The 13,471-nt window shown below is 32.3% G+C and overlaps 1 protein-coding gene across 2 annotated transcripts in view; it reads right to left on the bottom strand.

Annotated features, from left to right (window-relative positions):
• The window catches only part of Sema3d (semaphorin 3D), a 193,403-nt gene that overhangs the window by 32,933 nt on the left and 146,999 nt on the right, over positions 1 to 13,471 (bottom strand). For both annotated transcript variants that reach the window (XM_074064862.1, XM_074064861.1), the window contains 3 exons: positions 8,277 to 8,391; positions 6,933 to 7,002; positions 4,230 to 4,374 (listed from right to left, as the gene is read on the bottom strand). In XM_074064862.1, the coding sequence (XP_073920963.1) occupies positions 4,230 to 4,374; positions 6,933 to 7,002; positions 8,277 to 8,391 (330 nt within the window). The remainder of the gene's footprint in view (positions 1 to 4,229; positions 4,375 to 6,932; positions 7,003 to 8,276; positions 8,392 to 13,471) is intronic.

Raw genomic sequence — 13,471 nt, 5'->3', positions numbered from 1 at the left:
ATCAATTATCAAAATTGAAATCTGTCTTGACAAATCCTCCCCAGATTTTGAGTTTTCTAGTACAGGGTATTAACTTTGGCCTGACTTCAGTTTGGTGTCCATATTTGATTTGTGCCACTCAACTTAAGATATTTCATTTCACTTGGAACTTTGTATTACCAAACCCAGCAAGTCAGTAATGATTGAGAAAGTCCATGTGAACAAAATATGAATTGAACAGACATTATATTTGGACACCAGAGGGCAGAAGAATCACTTGAAGTGAAGGAATTCTGTAAATGTTTCCTTGTGGTTTTCCAGATTTATTAACATTGTAGAATATGATGGCAAACCTAGGAGTTTAGATTTGATTTTTGGTCAAAAGAGTTACAGGATTCTTTCAAAACCAAAAACGCTAAAGCAGTTATGACGCACTACTGTGCCTGTCGTGTTCGAGTGATTACGTCAGCGAGGTCCCTAGACCTCACTAAGAATTCAGTCTTAGTGCCAGTATGAATACAGAAAATGTAAAAGCAAAGGCAATTTTTAAAAATAATCTATTTTAAAATTTTAACTTAAGTATAAAATAACATTCAGTAAATGTTCCATCTACTACATAGAAAGCAGTGCGTTCCATTGTGTTACAATGAAACAACAAGTAGTAAGGATTCAGACCCTCATTATTGGGGGTGTGGAGGACAGATCAATCCCTGGGGAAAGACTGTAAATTTCTTTCCGTTTGTTTTTGGATTGCTTGATTGTTTCTATCACTGTGAAGGCAGATCAATGTGGCTTTTTGTTTATTTTGTTTGAGACAGGATCTCTTTATGTAGCCCAAGCTGTCCTTGGAATTTGAGACCTATCCCTCTCACCCTTCCAAGTGCTGGGATTACTCAACATGGCTTTTGATTTGGTATTAAGTAAATCTAAATTCACAGTCTTACCACTTTAGAAATTATGGGACCAAGAACATGCATTTACCCTTACTGGTCTTGATCTCATCCATAAAATTGGACTAAAAATATCTATACAATTATGATGCCTTAAGAACATAGCGAGACAACAGGTAACTGTGAATGACAATATCTGAATCATAAGCAACGTCCAATTGTAATGTTTTACTAAAATTCATGAACTGGTGGGAATAGGAAATAAGGAGAATCACAGCTTTGGGTGTTTTTTAAAAAGTACAGTAAGAAAGCATGGTAGAGGATGATATAAATGTAGGTGCCACTAATTTTAGGCAAGATACTAATCACTATTCTATAAGGTGAATATTAGGGAATAGGCAATGATAGAGAATCTCAAAGAATAGGGAAAGAAGACTGTTCAGAAAATCGCAGCTAACATCCTTTTTCCTTTTGCTGGTTTTGGCAATATGATATTGAGAAAGCTATTTAATTACTCTGGGCATCACTTTCCTTCTGTGTAAAATGAGGGTGGATCATGTGGTTTCTATCATACATTCCAATTTTTACATTCTCAAATTTTACAAGTATAGTCACTTGATATACTGTGAAACGTAGCTTCAATGATTTTATGAATGTAGTTATTTAAAATGGTAAACTGCATTTAAGAAAAGCATATTTAGTAACAGATTTTCAGTTCTAATATATTATGCTCTTAACTTCAACTTCAACATTCCAAATAAAAAGTGTCATGGAGTAAAACTGAATAATAGCACATAAGCAAGTAAAAAATAATATCTTTTTATTTGTTTTTTGAAACAGGGTCTTGCCATGTAGCCAAGGCTGGCCTTGAACTCATAATCTTCTTGCCACAGCCTCCTTAGTGTTGGGATTACAGGCATGTACCACCATTCCTGGCTCTAAAATATCATTTAAAAATGACTAAATAAGGGACTGGGAAGTAGCTCAGTGGTAGAGCTCTTGCCTAGTATGTGAGAAGGCCCTGGGTTTAATTCCCACCAGCAAAAAAGGAAAGACAAAAAACAAATCTTTAAAATGACTAAAGAAGTTAGGAAGTAAAGATGTTATATATCTATGCATTCTTTTAGACATTTCTAAATTCTGTTGCAGCAGGTCCGAGTAGCAGAGACCAGTATGTTTAACAATTTGATTCTTTTTTTCTCATTGGTAAAAAACACTCCCAACTGACATTTATGTTTCCTGAATTGGAGGAATCATTTATAGTCATTTCAGATAGGTGCCTATGCACTTAGGAGTGTCACAGACAATGTGAATTTTCTTTAAGCATCCTACAATTTGTAACTCTTTTAAGTAGGAGCTGGGAAAATGGTGCAATGACCATCTTGGCACCAACTCTAACTTACATTATAATTGGAAAGCAATGAAATCTTAAAGTATCACTATGTAATGTTTTATAATTATTTTCAATTTTTGAGTATTATGGGACTGAATTTCTGTTCAAATACTTGACTTTAATTAATGTGGATGGTCTCAGACAAATTCTTTCTCTTATAACACCAACATGTTTGGAATAAAAATTATAATGGCCTGTACTGAAATCAGAATCTCAAACTCATATTACCATTCCTAGATTCATTGCACCACTATTCTTAGTTGCTAAGAAATGGAATGGCTAAATGTACATGGACAGATGAGTGGATACAGGAAATGTAGCACACACACCCAATTGAACACTATTAGCCTTTCAAAAGAAGGAATCTCTACACTATGTAACAACATGAACGAGCCTTGAGGACATTATGCTAAGTGAGATAAACATTTCACAGAAAGACAAATACTGAATAATTCCACTATTATGAATCTGACTATCCAATCAAATTCAAAAGTGTAATTGTGGTTACCAGGAGTTAGGGAAAATGTGATACTAATCACTAAGCATAAACTTTCAGTTAACCAAGAGGAAGAAGTTCTACAGATCTGCTGAACAATACAGTACCTCTTCTAAACAATAATGTATTATACGCTAAACATTTAAAATAGGAGATCATAGGTGAAGTGTTTTTATGAAAATACAAATGAGAGAAAATTGAGTAAATTCTGAAAATCATATTATTTGAAAAAATGTTTCCACAAAAATATTGATTTCATCATAATCAGGATAAAAAGCATCCCTGAAACAAATTTATATTGAAGAACTGTGGAAGAGAAAATAGACATAGTCATGTAGTATGTTTCCCAAATTTGTTAAGATACCTTTAAAAAAGAAGGTGGAAAGGGAATTCAGAAAGCATAACTACTAGCTATTTACTCTTAAAGAACTGACATATGAAAAAACATTAAGTAGAACTTAAAGGGTTAAGTCAACATTTTCCTCAGAGATTTTCACGATTATTTTAGGCTCTTGGAAGAAATAGTCAGAATAAATCTTAAATGAAAAAATAAAATGTATGTTTCCTTCAATAATATTTAGTTAATTAATCAACTTTGAATTATTTAAACAACTTGAACTATTTCAATTATATCAACAAAATGAAGAAAGTCTTCCTTTTATAATGCACATACAACATTTTAAGCCAGTTTTTCTTTTTAAACAAGTGCATAAAGTCTAAAACATATTTCTTACTTGTTTTATTTATGTGTGCTTTAAGATGATTTATACTATTTGAAAAAAATTTTGGACTCAGGGTTCTTTAAAATCTCTTCCCATAGTAATGTATATTGTTTCAAGGTGGAACAAAAAGAAAAGATACATGTATGGTAAGAAAGGGGTAATTTAAATGATTATATGTGATGTAGCCTCTTCAAAGTAGAAGTGGGGAACAGAAGACTCTTTAGGTACACACAGAGCTTTATGTATGAAACAATTACTTATTTGCAATTGCCATTTAATTCAGGATATTTGTTATTCTAGATGAGTAAATATTTTTAATGATTCTGTAGCCATATTGGGGACAAACTACAATGTCAACATAGTCCATACATTAAAATATTGTCTATTATTTCTCATAAAACTTAAAATTCTTTTATTTATTGTTGTACTGAGATACACTGTGATATTGACAAAATTTCTTACAATATATCATAGTTGAATTCACCCCTTCCATCATTCTCCTTTATCCTCCTTCCCCACATTCCTGGAATAATTTCAACAGGTTTTACTTTCCACTTACAAAATTCTTATTATAAAGAAAAGAGTTCAAACGAAGAATGGAATTGTGACTACATCACTGTAAATGAAAAATAGTTCCTTAAAAATCAATAGCATATGTTGTTGTGGAGAGTAGCATACTTTATAGTAATAGAATTAGTAATCAAATATGGGATTAGGAACATAATTTAATTATTAAGTTGGATACATACCGTGCCAGGTCGGGGATAAGGAATTCTTCCATCATACTGCACCCAACGATGGTCTGCACTTTCCTTATGAGCATATGGACCATTAAAAACTGCTCTGATATCAGCCATGCTATATACACAAACAGCAGAGCCTTTGAAGATGGAGCTGAAAGAAGACAGCACAATCAAATCATTCATTGATCATTCAATGGACACTTATTGAGAGCTATAGGAAAAAAATAATCTGACACATTCTGTTTGACAGGTGCTGCAAAAAGAATGTGCTTATGTCCTGAAGGAATTTTTAGCCAAGTAATTCTGATTAATGAGTGATGGTAACTACATTACAGATAAGTAAGTTAAGTGAGCACACTTAACCCAGAACAGGGCTGTCAGGTAAGTTTTCAGGGAGGAGAGGTCTACATTAACACCTGACTAATAAGTAAGAATTATCTAGAAAACATGGAGGATAGGGAGGAATGTGCAGGAAAAGGTATACTATTTATCCACATATTCTTTAATTTTATTTGAAGTTAATATAAATAACTATAAAAAGTTACATTATCTGATTTTAAAACTGTAATCATTTCGATATGTGAATAAAAATTACATTTATCTGTTCCTTTAATGTGAGTGAACATCATAGACATCAGCTGCTAGCTTCTTTAAATTACTTTTGGTAAATTAATTTTTAAATGTTGAAATAATCTTTTTTCTTTTTGCTTCTTGAGTTGGGCTTATGAATTATAGTAATATATCTGATACTTAGTGTAATAATAATTACATAGTATCAGAGGCAGTGTTTTGAAGGTGCAGAAAAGCTTCACAAGAATTCTACAAACTTTTACAAGTTAATGATGGAAATTGTTAACACTCATCAGATATTTCTTCTGTTTATTTATTTCTGGATATTGAAAATATTTTCTTTGAGGATTCCTGTTCTTAAAAGTGAGATCACCCTTTATGATCTAAGAGATCTTGTCATCTCAGCATTACACAAACAAGCTAATGATTCTCTAGTCTGAGTAATGCAATTATTAATATTCTTGGAATGACATTAATAGGAAACATAAGGAGGTAATGATAAACAGGCAGCTAAGATTAAACTAGCTGCTAAGAAGAGGGGTGTTCCCATAAAAATCACATCTCTCTATGATATTTTAAAGGAATAATGTCATGCTTAATGGCACTATCATTATGGAAGGTTAATTATGTCCTCTCACTTGACAAAAGATGTGACATGCATTCCAACATCACCTCAGTCTTCACAGCAGCATTAAAAATAAAACAACAAAGTACACCAGGAACAAAGAGCTGACTTGTAACTTCACACTCTGGGTGGGCAGATACTTGATAGGAAAAAAAAAAAAAAAGAACTATCTTGGGGCTATATTTCCCTGGCACATATCTGTGTGTTGTGTGTGGAACATACATTAACTTCAAAGAAAGCTGTGTGAATGGAAAGATGCCAAGAAAACTAGTCCTGAAATATGTGAGTTACTACAAGCAATTGCTCTTCTTGCATCTTTTATATTCAGAAATAAATGAATGGAAAATTGATTCCAAAATAGATTTTTAGGGTAACCTCTTCATTCTCACATTAAAATGTTCAAATTGTGTATCTTATAATTAATCAAACAGTGTTTTGTATGCTGATATATTCTGAACCAAGAGAGAATTTCACTTTGTAACTAACATATTGTGGACTAAATTAGAATCATTCCACAGGAAGAAATAAACAGTAATTTGCATACAAAATAGCTTAAGAATTCATTCAAAATGAGACAGGAAAACCATTTCTTCTATATCAATAACCATACTTCCAATATTAATGTCAATGTACATTGATAAAAGTTGAGAGTAGAGTTGTGGAAAGAGTGGAAAGTATTTGCAAGTATACATTCAGTAATGTGTAACAGGAGTAAAGATTTGCTTTGATTAAGTTATTGAATGAAATGAAATAAAGTTAGTAGTGATCACATCTTTCTTGAGAACACTTTGTAGATGCTAGCACAGCTTTAAGGAAATCACAGAGTCTCCATAACATGTATAAGATCATTATGTAGAAAAAAGTAAAAAGTACAGGGATAAAAATCAGTAAAAGGTCTTCAGTTCTGGTACTATTGTTACAACTAATTAGTACTGTTCTTGGGACAGATGATGAAAAGTCCCTAGAGCAGTAAAGCAGTGAAATGGTTATTATCAGCCAAGCCACACATCCATCTTTTTAGGGTAACAAGGAAATGCAGATAAGACAGCTTTTGATGTGATAAGATTTTAAATGTCAAAAGTGTCCCATCTCATGATTAATTTCAGCTTTGTCAATGAACTCAATCATTTATTCATACATTTCTTTAGAAATGTATGAATATCGGCCTGAGAATTTATACCAGAGATTCACTTGTTCAGGTGTGGAATGGTATGTGCTCAGGGTAGTCAGTGAAGCATTACGTATAGCAGCAAAGGACTGGAACAACAGGAATTAAGGTGAGTGGTTGAATAGACTGTGGTAATCAATGTAGGTCTATCATGATGGCATGAAAAGAACAAAGGGAGCTTCTATACGGATTTTAAAAGACTTCTAAGAAATAATAAATGACAGGTAAAATGAAAAAGGTATGACATGCCACTAAAAAGGAAGAGACGAAAAGATGATATGAGTATATTGGCTTACATACATATAAAATTTCTCTAGAAGGATTAAAAGCATTTTAGTGAACATACCTGGTAGTGGTAAAGACTCCATATACTACAGGATTTCTTTCATCTCTTGTGGGGAGCAAATAAATATCTTCTATGAATGGAAAAAGTAATTACATATTTTTATTTTTTGGTATTATATGTTTGCTTTTTAAAATAATATTTCTGGAACTCTAAGCAGCATATAAAATTAAAACAACAAGCATTGTAATATGTCTTAAAAAATTAAGTGTAAAAATGAGACCTGTTGAAACTATTCCAGGAATGGGGGAAGGGAGGATAAAAGAGAATGACGGAGGGATGAAATCAACTATGACATATTGTAAGAACTTTGGTAAATTTCACAATTTCCCCCATTACAACAATAATAAAAGCATTAATAAAAAACGAATTCAAGTGTAAAAGTTGTCTCTTTAAGAATGCAACACGGAGTTGGACATCTTAACCTCTTGTTTACTCAATTCCTTATAAACGAGATTATCCAATTGGTAATCTCCATAATTATTTCCAATTGGAAGTATGTGACTTCATATAAAAAGGAAATTAGAAAAAAAGGAATTTTTTTATTCCCCCAGTGAAAAACGTGTTATTCTATATTTGTGTTGACATAGCAATTCAATTACCTCTTTAATAACAAGATAAAAATAGCTACACATGTAGTAAGTGCAGTGTTGATAGTAAATTATGTGCAAACTACTTTAACAGATTATTTGTGAGTATGTTTATATGCAACAGAAAAGTTATCCATGAACACTGAAGTTATACTTGAATACAGAAAAACACAAAATACTGATGAAATCATTCGATGATATAATTATTTTTACATGCATGGCAGAAGTAGAAAAAGTCTGAGAAGATAAAAAGCTAATGATTCTAGCTTTATACACAGCTAAAGAATTCCTTCTAGAATTAGCTTTTGGAGGAGTAAAAATAGAAAAGGATCTGCCTACTGCTACTCTTGAGTATTTTTAAATTAGAGGAGCAGAGTTTGCCCAATCTCCATACTCTCCAGCAGAGGGCATCTGTGGAATAAGGAACCCAAGTTCTTACTTGTAGAAAGTGGCTCCAGCCAAAGTGAAATATTGCATGAGAAATGGCTGGATTTTGCAGTCTCAGAAATCCTATCTTTCTTTTGCTTGCTGCAATTTTGTTTCCTTCACGAACTTTGAGAAGTCTTAAAAAGAGAGGAGTTTCTTCATTACAATGTGTGCCCAGACCTAAGGTGCCCTTGTAGGCTTGTGCAAATTTATTAAGAACCACTCCTTCAAGCTAGGCTGGGTTATGTATTATCAAATACTGGAGCTAAAATGAAATAAATGCCTAATAGGTAATAAGAGTTTTTCAAGAAGGAAAGAACACGTGACTTACGAAGCTCATCAAAATGAGTATCTGCTCCATCACTTCCAGGAATTGAGCAAATCAATCTGGCCTTAAGAAAAGTTGTCCATTTGTTTATCAGACTGCGTTGTCCTCCAACATCATTCTGAAAAAAGGAAAACAAATATAAAGATAAAAATTTACCAAGATTCTATCATCAATTAAATGGGTAGGTATTACAGGTAATTAACTTACTATTTAGTGTTTACAAAGGCATAGAGCCTGAGCATTTACTACTGAACTTCCAAATAATGGAAAAGTTTGTTCCTCAACCATAATTGCTTTTCTTATGGTCAAATGAATGCAAGCAAGCAATTTAGCTCTATTGATGAGTAAATGCATGTAAGTAATTAACACGAGCTTGGAATCAACTCTTATACCAGTTTTTGGTTCCACGACCTATAAAAAAAAAAAAAGACTAACTTTCTAAGTCTCCATTTTCTCATTGATAAAATATGATAAATGTCTTGAAGTTAGGTTATTTTGATGATCAAATGGAAACATTACTATAAAATGTTTAGTATAGTACCTGGCAACTTGAGTTCAATAGATGATAACACTGACTTGTACAGTATTTATATGATTAAGAAAAATATTTGTATCCTTTGGAAATATGGCATAGACTTAAAAGTAGTCTTCTCCATATTTATTGTACCACTAATTAAGCATCAAGCCACACACATATGACAATTTTTTCAGGTCTTAGCCTTTATTTTACATACTTCATTTCTGTTCTGAAATTTTTCATTTAAAAAAGATTTTTAGGCATTCATATAAATAGTGAGATCAAATAAATAAACATATCATTTTATTTGACAACTCAGTATAAAAGTTATGTTTCTTATTTTTAAATATGCCCTTTTGAATGCTAATAAGATTAATTTAAGTCAATTAGCTTTGCTGTGCTTATAGTAAATAAGATGGAAGTGGTTCATGTAATAAACACATTAAGCCTTTAATTTCAACTTTTAAGAATTACTCTTGGAGTCACTTTTTCAATTAATCTATTTACACTTAAATATAAATTATATAAAGCTTGATCTGTTTATAATAAACAATGATGTTTATAATAAACATCAATTCAAAAAGGGAGAATAATTTTGAAATATACTGTATGGTAAAGTATTTTGTACACAAACTAAAAAGTTTGCACTTAGCAAAATATAGGACCTCACAGTTTTTATTGTTTCTGTGTTTTAATTTTTAAATAATTCCAAATCATGGAACAGGTGTGTAATTTAGTTCATGTGTGCTGAGGGCTATCTAGTATAAGCGTATCTAAATTTACTTTTCCATATACATATACACATGCATAATAGAAGTACAATGATAAACACAATTGCTTGAAATCAGGACCAACAAAAGACTTTCTAGCTGTAATATTTTGTCACAAAATAGAGTTGTTAATTTGTAGTGATAAAACAATTTACACTAAATTTTAGTTGGCTTTCTAATAGTTTTTCATTCTCAGCAGAAAGTACACTCCTTATTGACTTCACCTAACTCTAACTGTAGATATATCATTAACATATCACCTAATAAATACATGTTTATAGTTAACTTACAAGATAAAATTGATAAGAGTATTTAGAAAAGTATACAAACTCAAGGAGATCTAGCCTCTTCAGAAATTTTTTTTTCATTTTGGGAAGGAAAGGAGAGGTTTGGGCAAGCGTTATTTTTAAAACTGTCTTTGCAAAGACAGGTGAGGTCAGGCTACATATGTAGAGACTGGATCGGAAATAAACCAGGGGCTAGAAATGAGGACAAAAAAAATTTCTGGAACAATCCAGAACACACTGGAAGAACTAGGACAAATTTGGCTTAGATAACTACTGTGATCAACTAAAGTAGTGAAAGGAAATGTTACAAAAGTAAATTGGGCAAGATCAAGGGAGTTTTTAATACAAAACCAAAGTGTCTGTTTGTTATTAAGTACACATTGAAGAACTACTTAAACTTTATTCATTAGCAAAGAAATGAAATAGATTTTTCTTTTAAGAAAACCACATGATATCTTCATAGACTGATCTCTTGTACTAAGAATGTCTATAATTACTCTTAAATATCTATTTTGCGTATGTACTTCTATTATCTCCATAACATTGCTCAAATAATATTCTATCTACCTATTGTATGACTTCAGATTTCTGCAGATGTGGAGACAGGCTTATTTTCCCAATGACATTTCTTTAACAGCAGTACAGAACACTGTCATAAAATGAGCAATCATATTCTTAAAAACATTCTAATGTATGAAGATGTCCTTTTCCAAACAGTTCCTCTTTCTATTTGCAATTGTCATCCAAAATTAATGGAAACCATGAGAAAATTCCAACTTACCACCTCAAAATTTGTTAGATGAGAAAGGAATCTGTTCAAAGTCCACTATATGCATTTATGGAATTGCCACATTGAAATTCCTTGTATTAATAATGGATGGTAATTCAAAAATAAAATTTTAAAAGGAAGGAATTTATAATGTACCTTTCCTCTGGGAAACACAAATTGCAGTCTTTTTAACAAAATAATCTTTAAATGCCCTTGTCTACCTATCCAGAAGTCTTTCCAGCCCTTCTAGGAGTAAAAGATAAAAACAAACAAGAAAATCCAGGTCAAAGATGAAAGCCACCTGCTGTCAGCAGGAAAACAAGTATAGTTTCTGGGATAATAGCTCTCAGCGATAGATTATAAGCATTTAATGACTGGATGGTAACTCTTACCGACATCCAGAAGCATGACCTGGGATGGCAAAGTTCAATTCACAAGGAGTTATATTTCTCCTGCAGGGAAGTGTCAGTTGGACTGACTTTGTTTAGCTGCTCTCAGTCCCAGGATTTGTTTGCAAATCCACACAATCCCCCCTGAGAACTTTAAGCTCAGAAGAGGGCTGAAAGGGAGATAACCACTTTTGTACTAAATTGTCACCTCCTTGCTTATTTTTGTGAAGCTCTACAGAACACAACTGTTTCACCAACACAATAGATTTATTATTGAGATGTCAGAATCAGTCACCAATCACTTCTATGTGTCTCCACTCTATTGATCACAGCTTCTTTGTTGTTAGTTTATAGAAAGTCTTTACATCTGCTAACCAAATATGCAGATGAAAGTTACAAAGAAATTCAAGGTAAACAAGCCAAATCCCTTGCACTCAACCAGGGTGGTAAGTATAGAGAGTACCTGCTTTCTTTTTTGCTGTAGCTTTTTATATATTTGCAATATTTCTTAATTTATAATGATTAATAAAAAGAGAAAACAGTACAATTCAGTCACTTGTCTGGATGTTGACTGCATATTGTGAGTTGTTATGATCTTCTAATCAGAGAATCTACTAATAGGTAGATCAGTCAAGATGGAGGCTAATGGTTGTTACATTTTACTTCTGCTCTCCAGGAAAATTCAAGTTCTTATAAATCTTGACATAGACATGTAAAGTAGCTAGAAGCTGTCACACGTGAACTTTTATTAAGTGTGTCTTTTGACCTTTGGGTCACCATGCAGAGCTCATCTGCTAAGCATGGTTTTGTCTGTATATACCATTCCTTTTGAGGACCTCTCAGCACTTTATAAATATTGTCATTTCCACCTATATATTGGAAAACAGAAGCTCTTGGAAAATGCAATAATTGACTTTAAATTCCAACACTCTTAAATCCTGAAGATTTAATATAACCATTGAAATCTCCAAGATATTAGGAACATGTTGTGTTCTCTTAAATTCAGAGGTTTGTAAAAATATTAATTGATGTAAATTGAAGGATGCCAGACTTTTAAAATCAATGCACTCTAGAAAAATAATACCTTAAAAGCTTAAAAAAGAAAAAAGGCTTGATGCTGAAATTAGAAGTTACAGATTCTCCTTGCTTCAAATTTAGTCATTTTGTCTAATGCTGCTCATCTCTAGTTTTTTTCTTTTTCCTTTTTCTTTTATTTTCTTTCTTTTTGGGGGGAGGGGAGATTCTTTTTGCTTTTTTGAGACAGGGTCTTGCTATGTGGCCCAGGTTGACCTTGAACTGATGATCCTTTTGCTTCTGCTTCCTGAGTGCTGGGATTAGACATGGCCTACTGTGCCCAGCTTCATTTGAATCTCTGTGCAGGCAAAAGAATGGAATTCTTTGAAACATTTCAAATAACATTACTCATCTTTCATGTACTCCACTCTCTTGTTCCTATCATTAAAACATCTACTCTCAGATATTTTAGCTTGCACTAATCCCATTTGGTTACTTTTGAATTGTGATATAAATGCCACAGAATTTTAAATCAATAAAAATGCTATTCTACCACTGAAGTAGTCTCTTGGATGAAAACACACCGGGGTTTCTATGGACCACTTTTATAAATCCAGCATATAACATTAGGGAAAATTAGTACCTTTGTGTTTTTTATTTAAGCATTGTTACATTTCAATGCATCATTCATATTGTATCTGATTTGCCATTCATAAAAGCTATTCTTTTCAGGTTTTAAATATTACTATGTTGAAATATGCCCTCACATATCTTAAAGACTGCCACTTAATACAGCAATACTGGAAGTGCATCCATAGCAGCTGACTTCTCACAGCATGTCTGATTTACTTCTCTCTGTGTTGTCTCAGTCTTTACTGAGTTATTTCTATTGACAGATTTAAAAATGTTTCCATGAAAACTTATCACAAATGGTCTGCATGGGACTGTATTAATAACTAATGATGGTAATAACAATCCAAACTCAGGGTGACCAATTTAGAAGCTTAAAACTATGATCATGATCTGGTAAAAACAAAAAGTGGAATCTGGAATAAGGCTCTAAGAGCCGCATTTGAAACTATGCCATACATATTAAAATCTATCATTATACTACAGACAAGATCACAAATTAAAATATTTACATACATTAAAAGATATAATTGAAAATAGTGAAGTCATGCCCATCAAATCAAAAGAGAAAACTATGTGATGCTTTCCTTTTTCACTCATTTTTTGAGTCTTCTTTTGTAAAATGCTGTAACTATATTTCATGTGATCCATTCAGTGGAATAAAAGTATTCCACTGAATAGTTCTAACTACTAAAAGAAATCAAAGCAAAAATAGTAAGCTGACAATAATATTAACTAAGAAGATTGGCTTGAGATAAGTCTTCAAGAACATCACACCTATCATCCCAGATAAATTGTAGAAACCAATGTAGAAAGTACTAT

This window comes from Castor canadensis, chromosome 2 (genome assembly GCF_047511655.1).
Source record: "Castor canadensis chromosome 2, mCasCan1.hap1v2, whole genome shotgun sequence".
NCBI classification, from domain to species: Eukaryota; Metazoa; Chordata; class Mammalia; order Rodentia; family Castoridae; genus Castor; species Castor canadensis.
Note: the sequence above shows the minus strand (reverse complement) of the source record. Positions and strands in the feature narration are given on the sequence as shown.